The sequence below is a fragment of the Oncorhynchus tshawytscha genome, linkage group LG30 (assembly GCF_018296145.1).
Source record: "Oncorhynchus tshawytscha isolate Ot180627B linkage group LG30, Otsh_v2.0, whole genome shotgun sequence".
Lineage (NCBI taxonomy): Eukaryota > Metazoa > Chordata > Actinopteri > Salmoniformes > Salmonidae > Oncorhynchus > Oncorhynchus tshawytscha.
This window is the reverse complement of record NC_056458.1, coordinates 49,292,486-49,316,487: the sequence shown is the minus strand read 5'-3', so window position 1 is coordinate 49,316,487 and position 24,002 is coordinate 49,292,486. Positions and strand designations below refer to the sequence as shown.

General features: G+C 46.9%; 2 protein-coding genes across 2 annotated transcripts in view; one reads left to right on the top strand and one right to left on the bottom strand.

Moving 5' to 3' along the window:
• The window catches only part of rfc3 (replication factor C (activator 1) 3), a 28,317-nt gene extending 13,434 nt beyond the window's left edge, over positions 1-14,883 (top strand). The window contains exons 3-9 of the mRNA XM_042309565.1: positions 10,874-10,941; positions 12,690-12,787; positions 12,880-13,061; positions 13,211-13,347; positions 13,668-13,766; positions 13,908-13,977; positions 14,057-14,883. Of these exons, the coding sequence (XP_042165499.1) occupies positions 10,874-10,941; positions 12,690-12,787; positions 12,880-13,061; positions 13,211-13,347; positions 13,668-13,766; positions 13,908-13,977; positions 14,057-14,248 (846 nt within the window). The 3' untranslated portion in view covers positions 14,249-14,883. The remainder of the gene's footprint in view (positions 1-10,873; positions 10,942-12,689; positions 12,788-12,879; positions 13,062-13,210; positions 13,348-13,667; positions 13,767-13,907; positions 13,978-14,056) is intronic.
• Positions 14,884-18,639: 3,756 nt separating this feature from the next.
• The window catches only part of kl (klotho), a 47,335-nt gene continuing 41,972 nt past the window's right edge, over positions 18,640-24,002 (bottom strand). Inside the window, exon 15 of the mRNA XM_042309568.1 lies at positions 18,640-19,054. Within this exon, the coding sequence (XP_042165502.1) occupies positions 18,687-19,054 (368 nt within the window). The 3' untranslated portion in view covers positions 18,640-18,686. The remainder of the gene's footprint in view (positions 19,055-24,002) is intronic.

Here is a 24,002-nt window from a genome sequence, read left to right as displayed (position 1 = left end):
TTAGATACAGCTTACTGACCAGTCCCTGGCCTCCATGTTAGATACTGCTTACTGACCAGTCCCTGGTCTCCATGTTAGATACAGCTTACTGACCAGTCCCTGGTCTCCATGTTAGATACAGCTTACTGACCAGTCCCTGGTCTCCATGTTAGATACTGACCAGTCCCTGGTCTCCATGTTAGATACAGCTTACTGACCAGTCCCTGGTCTCCATGTTAGATACTGACCAGTCCCTGGCCTCCATGTTAGATACAGCTTACTGACCAGTCCCTGGTCTCCATGTTAGATACTGACCAGTCCCTGACCTCCATGTTAGATGCAGCTTACTGACCAGTCCCTGGTCTCCATGCTAGATACAGCTTACTGACCAGTCCCTGGCCTCCATGTTAGATACTGACCGGTCCCTGGTCTCCATGTTAGATACTGACCAGTCCCTGGCCTCCCATGTTAGATACAGCTTACTGACCAGTCCCTGGTCTCCATGTTAGATACTGACCAGTCCCTGGCCTCCATGTTAGATACTGACCAGTCCCTGGTCTCCATGTTAGATACAGCTTACTGACCAGTCCCTGGCCTCCATGTTAGATACTGCTTACTGACCAGTCCCTGGTCTCCATGTTAGATACAGCTTACTGACCAGTCCCTGGTCTCCATGTTAGATACAGCTTACTGACCAGTCCCTGGTCTCCATGTTAGATACAGCTTACTGACCAGTCCCTGGTCTCCATGTTAGATACTGACCAGTCCCTGGCCTCCATGTTAGATACAGCTTACTGACCAGTCCCTGGTCTCCATGTTAGATACTGACCAGTCCCTGGCCTCCATGTTAGATACAGCTTACTGACCAGTCCCTGGTCTCCATGTTAGATACTGACCAGTCCCTGGCCTCCATGTTAGATACAGCTTACTGACCAGTCCCTGGTCTCCATGCTAGATACAGCTTACTGACCAGTCCCTGGCCTCCATGTTAGATACTGACCGGTCCCTGGCCTCCATGTTAGATACAGCTTACTGACCAGTTCCTGGCCTCCCATGTTAGATACAGCTTACTGACCAGTCCCTGGTCTCTATGTTAGATACTGACCAGTCCCTGGCCTCCATGTTAGATACTGACCAGTCCCTGGCCTCCATGTTAGATACTGACCAGTCCCTGGTCTCCATGTTAGATACAGCTTACTGACCATCCCCTGGTCTCCATGTTAGATACTGACCAGTCCCTGGTCTCCATGTTAGATACTGACCAGTCCCTGGTCTCCATGTTAGATACTGACCAGTCCCTGGTCTCCATGTTAGATACAGCTTACTGACCAGTCCCTGGCCTCCATGTTAGATACTGCTTACTGACCAGTCCCTGGTCTCCATGTTAGATACAGCTTACTGACCAGTCCCTGGTCTCCATGTTAGATGCAGCTTACTGACCAGTCCCTGGTCTCCATGTTAGATACTGACCAGTCCCTGGCCTCCATGTTAGATACTGACCAGTCCCTGGTCTCCATGTTAGATACAGCTTACTGACCAGTCCCTGGCCTCCATGTTAGATACTGACCGGTCCCTGGTCTCCATGTTAGATACTGACCAGTCCCTGGCCTCCATGTTAGATACTGACCAGTCCCTGGTCTACATGTTAGATACTGACCAGTCCCTGGTGTCCATGTTAGATACAGCTTACTGACCAGTCCCTGGTCTCCATGTTAGATACTGACCAGTCCCTGGCCTCCATGTTAGATACTGACCAGTCCCTGGCCTCCATGTTAGATACTGACCAGTCCCTGGTCTCCATGTTAGATACTGACCAGTCCCTGGCCTCCATGTGAGATACTGACCTTCCCTGGTCTCCATGTTAGATACAGCTTACTGACCAGTCCCTGGTCTCCATGTTAGATACTGACCAGTCCCTGGTCTCCATGTTAGATACTGACCAGTCCCTGGCCTCCATGTTAGATACTGACCAGTCCCTGGTCTCCATGTTAGATACAGCTTACTGACCAGTCCCTGGCCTCCATGTTAGATACTGCTTACTGACCAGTCCCTGGTCTCCATGTTAGATACAGCTTACTGACCAGTCCCTGGTCTCCATGTTAGATACAGCTTACTGACCAGTCCCTGGTCTCCATGTTAGATACAGCTTACTGACCAGTCCCTGGTCTCCATGTTAGATACTGACCAGTCCCTGGCCTCCATGTTAGATACTGACCAGTCCCTGGTCTCCATGTTAGATACAGCTTACTGACCAGTCCCTGGCCTCCATGTTAGATACTGACCGGTCCCTGGTCTCCATGTTAGATACAGCTTACTGACCAGTCCCTGGCCTCCATGTTAGATATTGACCAGTCCCTGGCCTCCATGTTAGATACAGCTTACTGACCAGTCCCTGGTCTCCATGTTAGATACTGACCAGTCCCTGGTCTCCATGTTAGATACAGCTTACTGACCAGTCCCTGGTGTCCATGTTAGATACAGCTTACTGACCAGTCCCTGGCCTCCATGTTAGATACTGACCAGTCCCTGGCCTCCATGTTAGATACTGACCTTCCCTGGTCTCCATGTTAGATACAGCTTACTGACCAGTCCCTGGCCTCCATGTTAGATACTGACCGGTCCCTGGTGTCCATGTTAGATACAGCTTACTGACCAGTCCCTGGCCTCCATGTTAGATACTGACCAGTCCCTGGCCTCCATGTTAGATACAGCTTACTGATCAGTCCCTGGCCTCCATGTTAGATACTGCTTACTGACCAGTCCCTGGTCTCCATGTTAGATACAGCTTACTGACCAGTCCCTGGTCTCCATGTTAGATACAGCTTACTGACCAGTCCCTGGTCTCCATGTTAGATACAGCTTACTGACCAGTCCCTGGTCTCCATGTTAGATACTGACCAGTCCCTGGCCTCCATGTTAGATACTGACCAGTCCCTGGTCTCCATGTTAGATACAGCTTACTGACCAGTCCCTGGCCTCCATGTTAGATACTGACCGGTCCCTGGTCTCCATGTTAGATACAGCTTACTGACCAGTCCCTGGCCTCCATGTTAGATACTGACCAGTCCCTGGCCTCCATGTTAGATACAGCTTACTGACCAGTCCCTGGCCTCCATGTTAGATACAGCTTACTGACCAGTCCCTGGCCTCCATGTTAGATACAGCTTACTGACCAGTCCCTGGTCTCCATGTTAGATACTGACCAGTCCCTGGTCTCCATGTTAGATACAGCTTACTGACCAGTCCCTGGTGTCCATGTTAGATACAGCTTACTAACCAGTCCCTGGCCTCCATGTTAGATACTGACCAGTCCCTGGCCTCCATGTTAGATACTGACCAGTCCCTGGCCTCCATGTTAGATACTGACCAGTCCCTGGTCTACATGTTAGATACTGACCAGTCCCTGGTCTCCATGTTAGATACTGACCAGTCCCTGGTCTCCTTGTTAGATACAGCTTACTGACCAGTCCCTGGTCTCCATGTTAGATACAGCTTACTGACCAGTCCCTGGTCTCCATGTTAGATACTGACCAGTCCCTGGCCTCCATGTTAGATACTGACCAGTCCCTGGTCTCCATGTTAGATACAGCTTACTGACCAGTCCCTGGCCTCCATGTTAGATACTGACCGGTCCCTGGTCTCCATGTTAGATACAGCTTACTGACCAGTCCCTGGCCTCCATGTTAGATACTGACCAGTCCCTGGCCTCCATGTTAGATACAGCTTACTGACCAGTCCCTGGCCTCCATGTTAGATACAGCTTACTGACCAGTCCCTGGCCTCCATGTTAGATACAGCTTACTGACCAGTCCCTGGTCTCCATGTTAGATACAGCTTACTGACCAGTCCCTGGTCTCCATGTTAGATACAGCTTACTGACCAGTCCCTGGTCTCCATGTTAGATACTGACCAGTCCCTGGCCTCCATGTTAGATACTGACCAGTCCCTGGTCTCCATGTTAGATACAGCTTACTGACCAGTCCCTGGCCTCCATGTTAGATACTGACCGGTCCCTGGTCTCCATGTTAGATACAGCTTACTGACCAGTCCCTGGCCTCCATGTTAGATACTGACCAGTCCCTGGCCTCCATGTTAGATACAGCTTACTGACCAGTCCCTGGTCTCCATGTTAGATACAGCTTACTGACCAGTCCCTGGTCTCCATGTTAGATACAGCTTACTGACCAGTCCCTGGTCTCCATGTTAGATACTGACCAGTCCCTGGTCTCCATGTTAGATACAGCTTACTGACAGTCCCTGGTGTCCATGTTAGATACAGCTTACTGACCAGTCCCTGGCCTCCATGTTAGATACTGACCAGTCCCTGGCCTCCATGTTAGATACTGACCAGTCCCTGGCCTCCATGTTAGATACTGACCAGTCCCTGGTCTACATGTTAGATACTGACCAGTCCCTGGCCTCCATGTTAGATACTGACCAGTCCCTGGTCTCCATGTTAGATACTGACCAGTCCCTGGTCTCCTTGTTAGATACAGCTTACTGACCAGTCCCTGGCCTCCATGTTAGATACAGCTTACTGACCAGTCCCTGGCCTCCATGTTAGATACTGACCAGTCCCTGGCCTCCATGTTAGATACAGCTTACTGACCAGTCCCTGGTCTCCATGTTAGATACAGCTTACTGACCAGTCCCTGGTCTCCATGTTAGATACTGACCAGTCCCTGGCCTCCATGTTAGATACAGCTTACTGACCAGTCCCTGGCCTCCATGTTAGATACTGACCAGTCCCTGGCCTCCATGTTAGATACTGACCAGTCCCTGGCCTCCATGTTAGATACAGCTTACTGACCAGTCCCTGGTCTCCATGTTAGATACTGACCAGTCCCTGGCCTCCATGTTAGATACTGACCAGTCCCTGGTCTCCATGTTAGATACAGCTTACTGACCAGTCCCTGGCCTCCATGTTAGATACTGACCAGTCCCTGGTCTCCATGTTAGATACTGCTTACTGACCAGTCCCTGGTCTCCATGTTAGATACTGCTTACTGACCAGTCCCTGGTCTCCATGTTAGATACAGCTTACTGACCAGTCCCTGGTCTCCATGTTAGATACAGCTTACTGACCAGTCCCTGGTCTCCATGTTAGATACAGCTTACTGACCAGTCCCTGGTCTCCATGTTAGATACTGACCAGTCCCTGGTCTCCATGTTAGATACAGCTTACTGACCAGTCCCTGGTCTCCATGTTAGATAGTGACCAGTCCCTGGCCTCCATGTTAGATACAGCTTACTGACCAGTCCCTGGTCTCCATGTTAGATACTGACCAGTCCCTGGCCTCCATGTTAGATACAGCTTACTGACCAGTCCCTGGTCTCCATGCTAGATACAGCTTACTGACCAGTCCCTGGCCTCCATGTTAGATACTGACCGGTCCCTGGTCTCCATGTTAGATACAGCTTACTGACCAGTCCCTGGCCTCCCATGTTAGATACAGCTTACTGACCAGTCCCTGGCCTCCATGTTAGATACTGACCAGTCCCTGGCCTCCATGTTAGATACTGACCAGTCCCTGGTCTACATGTTAGATACTGACCAGTCCCTGGTCTCCATGTTAGATACTGACCAGTCCCTGGTCTCCATGTTAGATACAGCTTACTGACCAGTCCCTGGTCTCCATGTTAGATACAGCTTACTGACCAGTCCCTGGTCTCCATGTTAGATACAGCTTACTGACCAGTCCCTGGTCTCCATGTTAGATACTGACCGGTCCCTGGTCTCCATGTTAGATACAGCTTACTGACCAGTCCCTGGCCTCCCATGTTAGATACAGCTTACTGACCAGTCCCTGGTCTCCATGTTAGATACTGACCAGTCCCTGGCCTCCATGTTAGATACTGACCAGTCCCTGGCCTCCATGTTACATACTGACCAGTCCCTGGTCTCCATGTTAGATACAGCTTACTGACCAGTCCCTGGCCTCCATGTTAGATACTGACCGGTCCCTGGTCTCCATGTTAGATACAGCTTACTGACCAGTCCCTGGCCTCCTTGTTAGATACTGACCAGTCCCTGGCCTCCATGTTAGATACAGCTTACTGACCAGTCCCTGGTGTCCATGTTAGATACTGACCAGTCCCTGGTCTCCATGTTAGATACAGCTTACTGACCAGTCCCTGGCCTCCATGTTAGATACTGACCAGTCCCTGGCCTCCATGTTAGATACAGCTTACTGACCAGTCCCTGGCCTCCATGTTAGATACATCTTACTGACCAGTCCCTGGTCTCCATGTTAGATACAGCTTACTGACCAGTCCCTGGTCTCCATGTTAGATACTGACCAGTCCCTGGTCTCCATGTTAGATACATCTTACTGACCAGTCCCTGGTCTCCATGTTAGATACAGCTTACTGACCAGTCCCTGGTCTCCATGTTAGATACTGACCAGTCCCTGGTCTCCATGTTAGATACAGCTTACTGACCAGTCCCTGGTGTCAATGTTAGATACAGCTTACTGACCAGTCCCTGGTGTCCATGTTAGATACTGACCAGTCCCTGGCATCCATGTTAGATACAGCTTACTGACCAGTCCCTGGCCTCCATGTTAGATACTGACCAGTCCCTGGCCTCCATGTTAGATACAGCTTACTGACCAGTCCCTGGTGTCCATGTTAGATACTGACCAGTCCCTGGTCTCCATGTTAGATACAGCTTACTGACTAGTCCCTGGCCTCCATGTTAGATACTGACCAGTCCCTGGCCTCCATGTTAGATACAGCTTACTGACCAGTCCCTGGCCTCCATGTTAGATACAGCTTACTGACCAGTCCCTGGTCTCCATGTTAGATACAGCTTACTGACCAGTCCCTGGTCTCCATGTTAGATACTGACCAGTCCCTGGTCTCCATGTTAGATACATCTTACTGACCAGTCCCTGGTCTCCATGTTAGATACAGCTTACTGACCAGTCCCTGGTGTCCATGTTAGATACTGACCAGTCCCTGGCCTCCATGTTAGATACAGCTTACTGACCAGTCCCTGGTGTCAATGTTAGATACAGCTTACTGACCAGTCCCTGGTGTCCATGTTAGATACTGACCAGTCCCTGGCCTCCATGTTAGATACAGCTTACTGACCAGTCCCTGGCCTCCATGTTAGATACTGACCAGTCCCTGGCCTCCATGTTAGATACAGCTTACTGACCAGTCCCTGGCCTCCATGTTAGATACAGCTTACTGACCAGTCCCTGGCCTCCGGCGCCGACAGAGATGGCCGCCTCGCTCGCGTTCCTAGGAAACTATGCAGTTTTTTGTTTTTTTACGTGTTATTTCTTACACTAGTACCCCAGGTCATCTTAGGTTTCTTTACATACAGCCGAGAAGAACTACTGAATATAAGATCAGCGTCAACTCACCATCAGTACGACCAAGAATATGTTTTTCGCGACGCGGATCCTGTGTTCTGCCTTACAACCAGTGTAACCGAGTGGATTACATGCAGCGACCAAAAAAAAAAAACGACTCAGAAAAAGAGGGAAACGAAGCGGTCTTCTGGTCAGACTCCGGAGACGGGCACATCGTGCACCACTCCCTAGCATTCTTCTTGCCAATGTCCAGTCTCTTGACAACAAGGTTGATGAAATCCGAGCAAGGGTAGCATTCCAGAGGGACATCAGAGACTGTAACGTTCTTTGCTTCACGGAAACATGGCTCACTGGAGAGACGCAATCCGAAGCGGTGCAGCCAGCGGGTTTCTCCACGCATCGCGCCGACAGAAACAAACATCTTTCTGGTAAGAAGACGGGCGGGGGCGTATGTCTTATGGCCAACGTGACATGGTGTGATGAAAGAAACATACAGGAACTCAAATCCTTCTGTTCACCTGATTTAGAATTCCTCACAATCAAATGTAGACCGCATTATCTACCAAGAGAATTCTCTTCGATTATAATCACAGCCGTATATATCCCCCAAGCAGACACATCGATGGCTCTGAACGAACTTTATTTAACTCTGCAAACTGGAAACGATTTATCCGGAGGCTGCATTCATTGTAGCTGGGGATTTTAACAAGGCTAATCTGAAAACAAGACTCCCTAAATTTTATCAGCATATCGATTGCGCAACCAGGGGTGGAAAGACCCTGGATCATTGTTACTCTAACTTCCGCGACGCATATAAGGCCCTGCCCCGCCCCCTTTCGGAAAAGCTGACCACGACTCCATTTTGTTGATCCCTGCCTACAGACAGAAACTAAAACAAGAAGCTCCCACGCTGAGGTCTGTCCAACGCTGGTCCGACCAAGCTGACTCCACACTCCAAGACTGCTTCCATCACGTGGACTGGGAGATGTTTCGTATTGCGTCAGACAACAACATTGACGAATACGCTGATACGGTGTGCGAGTTCATTAGAACGTGCGTTGAAGATGTCGTTCCCATAGCAACGATTAAAACATTCCCTAACCAGAAACCGTGGATTGATGGCAGCATTCGTGTGAAACTGAAGGCACGAACCACTGCTTTTAATCAGGGCAAGGTGTCTGGTAACATGACTGAACACAAACAGTGCAGCTATTCCCTCCGCAAGGCTATCAAACAAGCTAAGCGCCAGTACAGAGACAAAGTAGAATCTCAATTCAACGGCTCAGACACAAGAGGTATGTGGCAGGGTCTACAGTCAATCACGGACTACAGGAAGAAACCCAGCCCAGTCACGGACCAGGATGTCTTGCTCCCAGGCAGACTAAATAACTTTTTGCCCGCTTTGAGGACAATACAGTGCCACTGACACGGCCTGCAACGGAAACATGCGGTCTCTCCTTCACTGCAGCCGAAGTGAGTAAGACATTTAAACGTGTTAACCCTCGCAAGGCTGCAGGCCCAGACGGCATCCCCAGCCGCGCCCTCAGAGCATGCGCAGACCAGCTGGCCGGTGTGTTTACGGACATATTCAATCAATCCCTATACCAGTCTGCTGTTCCCACATGCTTCAAGAGGGCCACCATTGTTCCTGTTCCCAAGAAAGCTAAGGTAACTGAGCTAAACGACTACCGCCCCGTAGCACTCACATCCGTCATCATGAAGTGCTTTGAGAGACTAGTCAAGGACCATATCACCTCCACCCTACCTGACACCCTTGACCCACTCCAATTTGCTTACCGCCCAAATAGGTCCACAGACGATGCAATCTCAACCACACTGCACACTGCCCTAACCCATCTGGACAAGAGGAATACCTATGTGAGAATGCTGTTCATCGACTACAGCTCGGCATTCAACACCATAGTACCCTCCAAGCTCGTCATCAAGCTCGAGACCCTGGGTCTCGACCCCGCCCTGTGCAACTGGGTACTGGACTTCCTGACGGGCCGCCCCAGGTGGTGAGGGTAGGCAACAACATCTCCTCCCCGCTGATCCTCAACACTGGGGCCCCACAAGGGTGCGTTCTGAGCCCTCTCCTGTACTCCCTGTTCACCCACGACTGCGTGGCCATGCACGCCTCCAACTCAATCATCAAGTTTGCGGACGACACAACAGTGGTAGGCTTGATCACCAACAACGACGAGACGGCCTACAGGGAGGAGGTGAGGGCCCTCGGAGTGTGGTGTCAGGAAAATAACCTCACACTCAACGTCAACAAAACTAAGGAGATGATTGTGGACTTCAGGAAACAGCAGAGGGAACACCCCCATCCACATCGATGGAACAGTAGTGGAGAGGGTAGCAAGTTTTAAGTTCCTCGGCATACACATCACAGACAAACTGAATTGGTCCACTCACACAGACAGCATCGTGAGGAAGGCGCAGCAGCGCCTCTTCAACCTCAGGAGGCTGAAGAAATTCGGCTTGTCACCAAAAGCACTCACAAACTTCTACAGATGCACAATCGAGAGCATCCTGGCGGGCTGTATCACCGCCTGGTATGGCAACTGCACCGCCCTCAACCGTAAGGCTCTCCAGAGGGTAGTGAGGTCTGCACAACGCATCACCGGGGCAAACTACCTGCCCTCCAGGACACCTACACCACCCGATGCTACAGGAAGGCCATAAAGATCATCAAGGACATCAACCACCCGAGCCACTGCCTGTTCACCCCGCTGCCATCCAGAAGGCGAGGTCAGTACAGGTGCATCAAAGCTGGGACCGAGAGACTGAAAAACAGCTTCTATCTCAAGGCCATCAGACTGTTAAACAGCCACCACTAACATTGAGTGGCTACTGCCAACACACTGTCAATGACACTGACTCTACTCCAGCCACTTTAATCATGGGAATTGATGGGAAATGATGTAAATATATCACTAGCCACTTTAAACAATGCTACCTTATATAATGTTACTTACCCTACATTGTTCATCTCATATGCATACGTTGATACTGTACTCTATATCATCGACTGCATCCTTATGTAATACATGTATCACTAGCCACTTTAACTATGCCACTTGGTTTACATACTTATCTCATATGTATATACTGTACTCGATATCATCTACTGTATCTTGCCTATGCTGCTCTGTACCATCACTCATTCATATATCCTTATGTACATATTCTTTATCCCCTTACACTGTGTATGACAGTAGTTTTTTTTGGAATTGTTAGTTAGATTACTTGCTCGTTATTACTGCATTGTCGGAACTAGAAGCACAAGCATTTCGCTACACTCGCATTAACATCTGCTAACCATGTGTATGTGACAAATAAAATTTGATTTGATTTGATTTGAGATACAGCTTACTGACCGGTCCCTGGTCTCCATGTTAGATACATGCTAACGTAATATCGCCCAACCCTAACACACCACACACACACACAGAGCCGAGGTGGAGAAACTACGCAGAGAAGACCATCACAGAGACATACACACCTCAATACTTCCATCTGAATCACGATCTAATTCATTCTACGTCCGTTTCCTGTTCTCTGTGCAGGCTCCCTCTAAGAAGAAGATTGAGATCAACACCATAGCCAGTAACTACCACCTGGAGGTCAACCCAAGGTAAACAGGAAGTAGTATTGGTAACAGCAACACCATAGCCAGTAACTGCCACCTGGAGGTCAACCCAAGGTAAACAGGAAGCAGTATTGGTAACATCAACACCATAGCCAGGAACTCAACGATCTGAGTTGGAGAGATTTTCCTCATCTGAGTGTTGCTGCTAACAGTGACCGTGGGGTCATATTGAACAGTGATGCTGGTAACAGTGACCGTGGGGTCATATTGAACAGTGATGCTGGTAACAGTGACCGTGGGGTCATATTGAACAGTGATGCTGGTAACAGTGACCGTGGGGTCATATTGAACAGTGATGCTGGTAACAGTGACCGTGGGGTCATATTGAACAGTGTTGCTGCTAACAGTGACCGTGGGGTCATATTGAACAGTGATGCTGGTAACAGTGACCGTGGGGTCATATTGAACCGTGATGCTGGTAACAGTGACCGTGGGGTCATATTGAACCGTGATGCTGGTAACAGTGACCGTGGGGTCATATTGAACAGTGATGCTGGTAACAGTGACCGTGGGGTCATATTGAACAGTGATGCTGGTAACAGTGACCGTGGGGTCATATTGAACAGTGTTGCTGCTAACAGTGACCGTGGGGTCATATTGAACAGTGATGCTGGTAACAGTGACCGTGGGGTCATATTGAACAGTGATGCTGCTAACAGTGACCGTGGGGTCATATTGAACCGTGATGCTGGTAACAGTGACTGTGAGGTCATATTGAACAGTGATGCTGGTAACAGTGACTGTGGGGTCATATTGAACAGTGATGCTGGTAACAGTGACCGTGGGGTCATATTGAACAGTGATGCTGGTAACAGTGACCTTGGGGTCATATTGAACATCTCTCATTTTAACAGTGATGCTGGTAACAGTGACCGTGGGGTTATATTGAACATCTCTCATTTTAACAATGATGCTGGTAACAGTGACCGTGGGGTTATATTGAACATCTCTCATTTTAACAGTGATGCTGGTAACAGTGACCGTGGGGTTATATTGAACATCTCTCATTTTAACAGTGATGCTGCTAACAGTGACCGTGGGGTCATATTGAACAGTGATGCTGGTAACAGTGACCGTGGGGTTATATTGAACATCTCTCATTTTAACAGTGACCGTGGGGTCATATTGAACAGTGATGCTGGTAACAGTGACCGTGGGGTCATATTGAACAGTGATGCTGGTAACAGTGACCGTGGGGTCATATTGAACAGTGATGCTGGTAACAGTGACCGTGGGGTCATATTGAACCGTGATGCTGGTAACAGTGACCGTGGGGTCATATTGAACCGTGATGCTGGTAACAGTGACCGTGGGGTCATATTGAACAGTGATGCTGGTAACAGTGACCGTGGGGTCATATTGAACAGTGATGCTGGTAACAGTGACCGTGGGGTCATATTGAACAGTGATGCTGGTAACAGTGACCGTGGGGTCATATTGAACAGTGATGCTGGTAACAGTGACCGTGGGGTCATATTGAACAGTGATGCTGGTAACAGTGACCGTGGGGTCATATTGAACAGTGATGCTGGTAACAGTGACCGTGGGGTCATATTGAACAGTGATGCTGGTAACAGTGACCGTGGGGTCATATTGAACAGTGATGCTGGTAACAGTGACCGTGGGGTCATATTGAACAGTGATGCTGGTAACAGTGACCGTGGGGTCATATTGAACAGTGATGCTGGTAACAGTGACCGTGGGGTTATATTGAACATCTCTCATTTTAACAGTGATGCTGGTAACAGTGACCGTGTGGTTATCCAGGAACTGATCAAGACTATGGCCCAGTCTCAACAGATCCAGACCAGCACCCAGAGGGAGTTCAAAGGTCAGACACACATGCCGCGTACTGCTCTGTTAGGATTTTCACATTCTGACACCATTTTGATAAAACCACCCATCTCTGTCTCTGTCTCTCAGTTGTCCTGTTGACAGAGGTGGACCGCCTCACTAAAGATGCCCAGCATGCATTGCGTCGTACCATGGAGAAGTACATGTCCACCTGCCGGCTCATCCTCTGCTGTAACTCCACCTCCAAAGTCATTGGACCAATCAGGAGCAGGTGTCTGGCCGTCAGGGTGCCCCTGCCCAGTACAGAGGAGGTAGGGGGGGATGGAGAGGGGTGGGGGGGGTGGAGAGGGGGGATGAGGGATGGATGTTTAGTGAGTGCATGGTACATTATTTAAACTACATCATTCTCTCAAATGTGAATCTTTGAATTCTCACCTTCTGTCATCTCTCTCTCTCTCAGGTGTGTAATGTTCTGTCTACAGTGTGTAGGAAGGAGGGTCTGCTTCTCCCCCCTGAGTTGGCCAAACAGATATCAGAGAAGTCTGGACGCAACCTCCGCAAAGCACTGCTGATGTGTGAGGCCTGCAGAGTGCAACAGTAAGTCTGGCGCTGTGTGTGATGCTCCAACAATAAGTCTGGCGCTGTGTGTGATGCTCCAACAATAAGTCTGGCGCTGTGTGCGATGCTGTCTAATATCCATTTACCAGACGCTGGTATCCAGAGACTCACAGTAGTGGGTACCTACATTACCAGGCGCTGGTATCCAGAGACTCACAGTAGTGGGTACTTACATTACCAGGCGCTGGTATCCAGAGACTCACAGTAGTGGGTACCTACATTTACCGAGGTGTGCCACCACTGATTTTAAAACGGGCATAGCGATCACCTCATCATAACCTTTGACCCCTGTTCTCCAGGTACCCGTTCTCAGCAGACCAGGACATCCCAGAGACTGACTGGGAGGTTTACCTGAGAGAGACGGCCAACGCCATCGTCAGTCAGCAGAGTCCTCAGAGGTGAGAGGGCAGTGACGATAGAGGAGGACTGGAATTAAAAAACATTGAACAAACGTCCCTAATTTAAAATGGTTTCTGTAGTAAAAGGTTTTTCTCTTCTCTTCCCCCCCCCCTCTCTCCCCTACCTCCCTCCTCTCCCAGGTTGTTAGAGGTGAGGGGGAGACTGTATGAGTTGCTGACTCACTGCATTCCTCCTGAGATCATCATGAAGGTAGGCCTCACAAATACTGAGCACCAACTGAACTGCTAGGTCACTGTGTGGTGTGTTAAGGTACTGTGTCTGTGTGTAGGGCCTGGTAACAGAGCTGCTAGGTAACTGTGACGGCCAGCTGAAGGCAGAGGTGACTCACATGGCAGCCCACTACGAACACCGACTGCAGCAGGGCAATAAGGCCATCTACCATCTAGAGGCCTTCACCGCCAGGTTCATGGCCATCTACAAGAAGTTCATGGAGGACGGACTGGACGCCATGATGTTCTGATCTCGCTCTTCTCGCTCTCTATCGCGCTCTCTCTCTCAATCACTCTCCTTCTCGCTCTCCTTATCTCTCTCCTCACTCTAAATCTCTCTTTCCTGTCTCCATGATGTTCTGATCTAACTCGACTTGCTCTTTCTCCCCCTCTTCATCATCCTTCCTCTTCATCACCCTTCTGGATGCCTTGATGTTGTGATCTAATACCCTCTCCCTCTGCATACCCTCCCATACCTTGTAATATGAGGGGGTTCAGAGGCCCAGTCTTTGGTTGATATCAATAATTGATTAATCTGGATAGTGTAACCTCCGCTATGTACTGTCTTATTCATCTGGATAGTGAAACCTCCGCTATGTACTGTCTTATTCATCTGGATAGTGAAACCTCCGCTATGTACTGTCTTATTCATCTGGATAGTGAAACCTCCGCTATGTACTGTCTTATTCATCTGGATAGTGAAACCTCCGCTATGTACTGTCTTATTCATCTGGATAGTGAAACCTCCGCTATGTACTGTCTTATTCATCTGGATAGTGAAACCTCCGCTATGTACTGTCTTATTCATCTGGATAGTGAAACCTCCGCTATGTACTGTCTTATTGAGCCCCTGCTGTAAAATAAAGTTGACTTTCTTTCGAATGTCTTAAAGTGAACTGTCGATTGATTGATATTACCTGGTGGGCTGGTAGATCCTCCTCCTCCTCCGTATGATCTGTCTACTGGCTCAGCCAATGGCCTGTTTGAATTGTCAGTTGTGCACCTCTTGGGACCCTTGCCTGAACTGGCACTATACCCCCCACAGGTCATGACCCCAGTGGGCCCCTGGCCTAGTGCTACACCCCAAGCCCTACCATACCTATATGTGATGTGATGACTCAGACCTCCTCCCATCTCTGAGCCTGACCAAGATAATAACCTCTCCGAAGCAATGTTCCCTCTTTTTGTAACCATTGTGTAAAAATTTCACACAAAATATCTGCGTGCGTCATTTTCTAAACTTGGCTCACGCCATAAAATCAGACTCGTCCTGAAACTGCACTCAATTTTTATTTTTATTTTTTACTTAGCCAGTTGGGTTGTGTGAATAACCCAGCATGTTGGGGTTACCCAAACATGGGTTAATTTAACCATCAGTTGTTTTTTTTTTTTCCATTTTCAGGAAGTGTGGCCTATTAGGGGTGTAACTGTCATTAAGTTATTTTTGGCCAAATGTCATTCCTGTTCATCAAGTTTAACGTACACTAGAAAATGAAAATTTTCCTTGAATATATTTGCACATTACATATTCTTAAATAAAAATCTGAATGTTATTATAATGTTGGGATATGGTGTTATTCATCCCAACATTGAGATGTCATAGGCTCTTGAGGAACTCATACACTGGTGAAAGCCTCATTAATGCTGTAAAAGTGTTAGGACTCTAACTTAACTTGCGATAACTATACAACAGAACAGATCAACTGGACAAGACATCTACTCACACGGGTGGCCAAAAAATATGTTTGAAAGCCACACCCCAGTCTTCTGATCTGACCCACTGGGTCATATCTCAATAACCCAGCATCAATAACCCAGCACCCAGCATCAATAACCCAGCACTCAGCATCAATAACCCAGCACCCAGCATCAATAACCCAGCACCCAGCATCAATAACCCAGCACCCAGCATCAATAACCCAGCACCCAGCATCAATAACCCAGCACTCAGCATCAATAACCCAGCACCCAGCATCAATAACCCAATGCCTGCAACCTAGCGTTATACTCCGCCTGAAAAACACCCATCATTGAACTTTTATGGTGACAATAATGCCCCTTATTTGCTAGTACACTTTGGAAGTATTAGAATTAGGCCCAGCAAATAGGTGTTTCATCCATGTGCCCACATACAGTGGGAAGAACAAATATTTGATACAATGCAAATTAATTACTTAAAAATCATACCATGTGATTTTCTGGATTTTTGTTTTCGATTCCGTCTCTCACAGTTGAAGTGTACCTATGATAAAAATTACAGACCTCTACATGCTTTGTAAGTAGGAAAACCTGCAAAATCGTCAGTGTATCAATTACCTGTTCTCCCCACTGTAGGTAGAGACGTGTGTGTGTCAGTTTTGGAATAAATCCTTTTTTTGTTGACAGTGTGCTGGTCTCCATCTCCCAGCAGTTCCATCTATGTATGCTTCCAAATATGTACAAACTGGGTAAGCATTCCAGAAGGGCCCCTCCCAGGCTGCATTTCACATACTTGGATTTAGACTCCTGCTCCAATTTGGTCCTTGGTCCTTCCGGTAGTAGCGTCCATTTTGAGAAACATATATTTTGAATACTAAAATCGATCATAGTACTTTATTTTATGTTGTAGACATGAGATTACATTTCAAAACACTGTATTTGTTTATTGTTAGAATTTAGGAATTATTACAACATTGTTTATCCACCATATGATCACAATAACCTTTTTTTTTTTTTATAGACATTTATGGTGCATTTTGTAAATTCACTCTGGCGATCTACTCCGATGTCAGTGCACGCTCGTCTGTGTGCCAGAGTGCAGAATAACTGATTCATTTACAAACGGGAAACAACCGTAAATGCCGGCAAAAAAACAACTAACAATTAAATTGTTGCCAGCAGCACAGTTAAAGTCACTAATGCTCTGGATATGAGCTGTTCTCTCATTTTTGTCTGGAAGTAGCTAGCCAACGTTAACCAGTTAGTAGTCCTCGGTCAGCGCGTCCAGTGCGCGCTCTGAGTTTACCGACCAGGCAATCTGACAATGCTCTGAATTTACAAACTGCCCAGAGTTTACTCCGACAAATTGAATGCAAGTATAATATTATACAGAAGATCTATGAAGAATTGTTGTGGGAGTACTGTTAATATTCATTTGATGACTGAGAATTCATCTATTTATTGCATTTTGGCAATAAATGAACGATCCATCCAGTACTCCTTAATATCGGAGATATGACTGAGAGGTCACATGGGCTCTGGTCAAAAGTAGTGAATCTTAGGGCCGGGATGATACCAGTATCGCGATATGTTTTCCACGGCAACAAAAAAAATGTAAACATGAGGCAGTCCGAACAATTTGTTTCGTTTTAAAAAAACCTCCTGTTTGTTAAATAAATAAATGTGCCTCCTCTTGGATAACATGCTTGTTTAAAAACAGTGCTGTTTATGTAACAGTATAGACTTTACGTCTGTCCCCTCGCCCCGACCTGGGCGCGAACCAGGGACGCTCTGCACACCGACAACAGACCCTCGAAGCATTGTTACCCACAAAAGCCGCGGCCCGTTTGCAAGTGACGTCACCCATTGAAACGCCACTAGCGTTAACTAGCTAGCCATTTCACATCGGCTACATTTGAGTTAAATCTGCTTCATGTTTCGTTTCCTTGCCAAGATACTAATGAGTATTGCGATATCGTCCCAGCCCTAAAAGCACAATATAGGGAATAGGGTGCCATTTGGGATAATTCCTTTGCCTACTTCACAACAGGCCCTGCGGTAGTAAAGGTCAAAGGGGACTAAGAGTTATTGGTCATGGGAGACTTGCTTTCACTAGATGGTTGTTTTGTTTTGCCTAGTAGACATCAAGGTACAATGTGACTTATTATAAACACACAGTTTAATACAAAGTTAGAGATATATTAATTTAAGAGTCTGTACGAAAAATAATCTACACGAGATTATTCGTTATGATACCACGTCAAACAAGTTCATTAAAATAAAATAAAAATGACATGTTTATCTCAATAGTTTTTTAAAGAACAATACTTTATCTTCAGACTGAAATAAATTAAACAAACGCTGCTGGTTGAGTTTGATAAAACGACGTGGAAATAAACGAACATACAGTTCTATGAACACAAAGACACACCACATCAACTAAATCAACTACATTCTCTACACAGTGGCACATGGGTACAATACACCCTTGGCCCCCACATGGGTCTATATCAATGGGGGGGGGGAGGGGAGGGGAGGGAGGGGAGGGGAGGGGAGGGGGGCGTGCTACAATAAACCCTTGGCCCTAGCCCACGACTTTGTTTTACAGATCTCGAGGAACTGGATTAGGTGTCAGAGATCTAGTGCTGACATGGTGGATATTCTGACATATTGCTTCTACCTTTTTCCTGATTCCTTCAGATCAGCAGACATTGAAGGGTTAAAGGTCAAGTGACTCAAACCCGGAGGACTACCTACACACGCTTCAGAAATACACTTAATTTTCATCACCACCATCACCACGTGATCCCAAATGGCACCCTATATAGTGCACTACTTTAGACCAGAGCCCTATAGAACCCTATTCCCTATATAGTGCACTACTTTAGACCAGAGCCCTATAGAACCCTATTCCCTATATAGTGCCCTACTTTAGAACAGGGCCCTATAGAACCCTTTTCCCAATATAGTGCACTACTTTAGACCAGGGCCCTATATTTTAGAGAATATGGTGCCATTTGTACCTCGGCCCCTGTGTCTCTTGGCAGCGTAGTATATAATCAGCCCAAGGGTGACCAGGACCGCTGACCCCACCAGAGAGAGGAAGCCCACCACAGGCCTCTTGGTCAGGACCAGACACCCCGAGCAGGGTAGAGGCTGACTGGGGCACTGCAGGGCCGAGGTAAGGGTCCCCTGGAGAGGGAAGCCGTTGTGCCGGATAATGTTCTGATACTGGGACAGAGATGTTTTGAGGATTTCCTCATCTTGGACATGACCGTACAAGCCGAAGCCTGGGTCTCTCTGGTCGTTCAGGGAGTAGGCGAAGTAACCCTTCAGATTCACCCCGTCTAGGATGTAGGCTGAGCGGGGAAGGAGAAGAAGGAGAAGCAAAGGTTTATTACAATTGTAAGACCTATCTGTTCCAGTTAACAAAATCCGAAGTTACCCTTTAGCCAACGGTCAAAGACGTGTTTTAAACACTTTCCCGGTTCAGCTTAATGAATCTGAAGCTCTGCTTGTGCAAAAACAAATCTGATGAAACTGTGATCGACATGTTCTCTTATGGTTATGAAGTCCAGCAAACAAATAGGATAGGATCCAAAACGGTTTGCCGCCGTAACTAGGGCTTACCATGCCTGGGGAGAAAACTAGGGCTTACCATGCCTGGGGAGAAAACTAGGGCTTACCATGCGTGGGGAGAAAACTAGGGCTTACCATGCCTGGGGAGAAAACTAGGGCTTACCATGCCTGGGGAGAAAACTAGGGCTTACCATGCCTGGGGAGAAAACTAGGGCTTACCATGCCTGGGGAGAAAACTAGGGCTTACCATGCCTGGGGAGAAAACTAGGGCTTACCATGCCTGGGGAGAAAACTAGGGCTTACCATGCGTGGGGAGAAAACTAGGGCTTACCATGCCTGGGGAGAAAACTAGGGCTTACCATGCCTGGGGAGAAAACTAGGGCTTACCATGCCTGGGGAGAAAACTAGGGCTTACCATGCCTGGGGAGAAAACTAGGGCTTACCATGCCTGGGGAGAAAACTAGGGCTTACCATGCCTGGGGAGAAAACTAGGGCTTACCATGCCTGGGGAGAAAAGGGTCTCAACTCCATATTGCTAGTTCAACACATAAGAATAATTCATTAAAGTCCATCATTCCTTTCTTTTATAATAAGTTCATAATCACATTATCAATAATCACATATTTCATAATGATAAATGGGCTATATTTAAATGTAAATAGTTGGATGGCTCACAATTTCCTCCAGTTAAGTCAAAACAACACCGAGGTAGTTCTTGTTGGAGCCAAAGCACAGAGAGGGAATCTGGACGCACATTTTAATTCACCAGGTAATAAATATAAAACACCAGGTAAAAAAAAAAACTAGTTGTCATTTTAGATTCTGAACTCAATTGATAATCACAGATTAGGAATGTGACCAATATAGTTTTTAACCACCTGAGGAACATTGCCGAGGCGCCACCATTTCTCTCTCAGGCTGATACAGAGACACTCATCCATTTTATTACAAGCAGGCTCGACTCCTGTAATACTCTCCTGTCTGGTCTACCCAAGAAAGTCATTGGTCATCTACAAAACATACAGAATGCTTCAGCAGGGGTACTGACCAAGACCAGACGGAGAGCACACATTACACTGGTTTTAAGGTCTCTGAATGCCTGTGAGTTCTAGAATTCATTTTGAAGAATCTTCTATTGGTTTTAGAACAATCCACGATTGTGCACTTCAATACATGTCGGACATGCTTTAAGTTATGTACCCAGGAAGTCCCTCAGGTCCTCTGGCCTTTTAACTATCCTAAAGCCCAGGACCGAGAGGCATGGAGAAACAGCCTTTAGTTATTATGTCCCCAGCCTGGGACCAAGAGGCATGGAGAGACAGCCTTTAGTTATTATGTCCCCAGCCTGGGACCGAGAGGCATGGAGAGACAGCCTTTAGTTACTATGTCCCCAGCCTGGGACCAAGAGGCATGGAGAGGCAGCCTTTAGTTACTATGCCCCCAGCCTTTAGTTACTATGCCCCCAGCCTCTGGAATAGCCTGTCAGAGAACCTGAGGGGGACGAAACTGTGGACATATTTAAAATATCTTAAAACATACATTTTTAGCTTTGCTTTTCCTCAGGGTGCTTTTTAGTTGTTCAGTTTGTCATTTATCTAATGTTTAGTGTGGAGTAAATATCTCAGTGTTTGAAGGTTCTCTACTGTCATCGACTGGAATAGAATAATATGGAGAATGACGCAGATGTAACACGAAAACAAGTGTGAGTTCGTGTGTGTTCAGTCAGCCGGTCGTCGTCCTCTAGGGTCAGTGAGCTGTATGTCTGTCTAATAATTAAACTCAAAGTACCAAAAATAACATTCTCGAACTGGAGGCACCCAAAGTGAAAGGAAAGGCAGACAAACTTTGGTAACATTTGACTTAAATACGTCCGACTGTACAGTCGTGGCCAAAAGTTTTGAGAATGACACAAATATACATTTTCACAAAGTCTGCTGCCTCAGTTTGTATAATGGCAATTTGCATATACTCCAGAATGTTATGAAGAGTGATCAGATGAATTGCAATTCATTGCAAAGTCCCTCTTTGCCATGCAAATGAACTGAATCCCCCCCAAAACATTTCCACTGCATTTCAGCCCTGCCACAAAAGGACCAGCTGACATCATGTCAGTGATTCTCTCGTTAACACAGGTGTGAGTGTTGACGAGGACAAGGCTGGAGATCACTCTGTCATGCTGATTGAGTTCAAATAACAGACTGGAAGCTTCAAAAGGAGGGTGGTGCTTGGAATCATTGTTCTTCCTCTGTCAACCATGGTTACCTGCAAGGAAACACGTGTCATCATCATCGCTTTGCACAAAAAGGGCTTCACAGGCAAGGATATTGCTGCCAGTAAGATTGCACCTAAATCAACCATTTATCGGATCATCAAGAACTTCAAGGAGAGCGGTTCAACTGTTGTGAAGAAGGCTTCAGGGCACCCAAGAAAGTCCAGCAAGCGCCAGGACCGTCTCCTAAAGTTGATTCAGCTGTGGGATCAGGGCACCACCAGTACAGAGCTTGCTCAGGAATGGCAGCAGGCAGGTGTGAGTGCATCTGCACACACAGTGAGGCAAAGACTTTTGGAGGATGGCCTGGTGTCAAGAAGGGCAGCAAAGAAGCCACTTCTCTCCAGTAAAAACATCAAGGACAGACTGATATTCTGCAAAAGGTACAGGGATTGGACTGCTGAGGACGGAGGTAAAGTCATTTTCTCTGATGAATCCCCTTTCCGATTGTTTGGGGCATCCGGAAAAAAGCTTGCCCGGAGAAGACAAGGTGAGCGCTACCATCAGTCCTGTGTCATGCCAACAGTAAAGCATCCTGAGACCATTCATGTGTGGGGTTGATTCTCAGCCAAGGGAGTGGGCTCACTCACAATTTTGCCTTAGAACACAGCCATGAATAAAGAATGGTACCAACACATCCTCTGAGAGCAACTTCTCCCAACCATCCAGGAACAGTTTGGTGACGAACAATGCCTTTTCCAGCATGATGGAGCACCTTGCCATAAGGCAAAGTGATAACTAAGTGGCTCGGGGAACAAAACATTGATATTTTGGATCCATGGCCAGGAAACTCCCCAGACCTTAATCCCATTGAGAACTTGTGGTCAATCCTCAAGAGGCGGGTGGACAAACAAAAACCCACAAATTCTGACAAACTCCAAGCATTGAATATGCAAGAATGGGCTTCCATCAGTCAGGATGTGGCCCAGAAGTTAATTGACAGCATGCCAGGTCGGATTGCAGAGGTCTTGAAAAAGAAGGGTCAACACTGCAAATATTGAGTCTTTGCATCAACTTCATGTAATTGTCAATAAAATCCTTTGACACTTATGAAATGCTTGTAATTATACTTCACTATTCCATAGTAACATCTGACAAAAATATCTAAAGACACTGAGGCAGCAAACTTTGTGGAAATTTTATGTTTGTGTCATTCTCAAAACTTTTGGCCACGACTGTATATAACGGTGTCATCATAATCAATACCATAACAGGTGTCATCGTAATCAATACCATAACAGGTGTCATCATAGTCAATACCATAACAGGTGTCATCATAATCAATACCATAACAGGTGTCATCATAATCAATACCATAACAGGTGTCATCGTAATCAATACCATAACAGGTGTCATCATAATCAATACCATAACAGGTGTCATCGTAATCAATACCATAACAGGTGTCATCGTAATCAATACCATAACAGGTGTCATCATAATCAATACCATAACAGGTGTCATCGTAATCAATACCATAACAGGTGTCATCGTAATCAATACCATAACAGGTGTCATCGTAATCAATACCATAACAGGTGTCATCGTAATCAATACCATAACAGGTGTCATCGTAATCAATACCATAACAGGTGTCATCGTAATCAATACCATAACAGGTGTCGTCTAACTGGTCAGAGTCATAGTGTGGTGGTCTCACTGGGCAAACCAACGTCAAAACCATTAGACTAAAAGGAAATTACGTCAGGGGCCACTGACTAAATTGGGGGCATTGTGTGTGTGTGTGTGTGTGTTTAATCCTACACATTATTTTATTTTAATCTTTTATTTAACTAGGAAAGTCAGTTATAGAACAAATTCTTATTTACAATGACGGTCTACCTTGGCCAATCTGGACGACACTGGGCCAGTTGTGTGATGCCCTATGGGACTTCCAATCACAGCCAGATGTGATTCAGCCTGGATTCAAACCAGGGACTGTAGTGACGCCTCTTGCACTGAGATGCAGTGCCTTAGACCACTGCACCATTCATATTACAGACCCCCCCTTTAATTACATTGGGGGTGTTGTGTGTGTGTTTAATCCTCTGCTATATTACAGGCCCTCCCTTTAATTTAGGGTGTTGTCTGTGTGTTTAATCCTCTGCTATATTTCAGACCGTCCCTTTAAATTGGGGTGTTGTGTGTGTGTTTAATCCTCTGCTATATTACAGACCCTCCCTTTAATTTAGGGTGTTGTGTGTGTGTTTAGTCCTCTGCTATATTACAGACCCTCCCTTTAATTTAGGGTGTTGTCTGTGTGTTTAATCCTCTGCTATATTACAGACCGTCCCTTTAAATTGGGGGTGTTGTGTGTGTGTTTAGTCCTCTGCTATATTACAGACCCTCCCTTTAATTTAGGGTGTTGTCTGTGTGTTTAATCCTCTGCTATATTACAGACCGTCCCTTTAAATTGGGGGTGTTGTGTGTGTGTTTAGTCCTCTGCTATATTACAGACC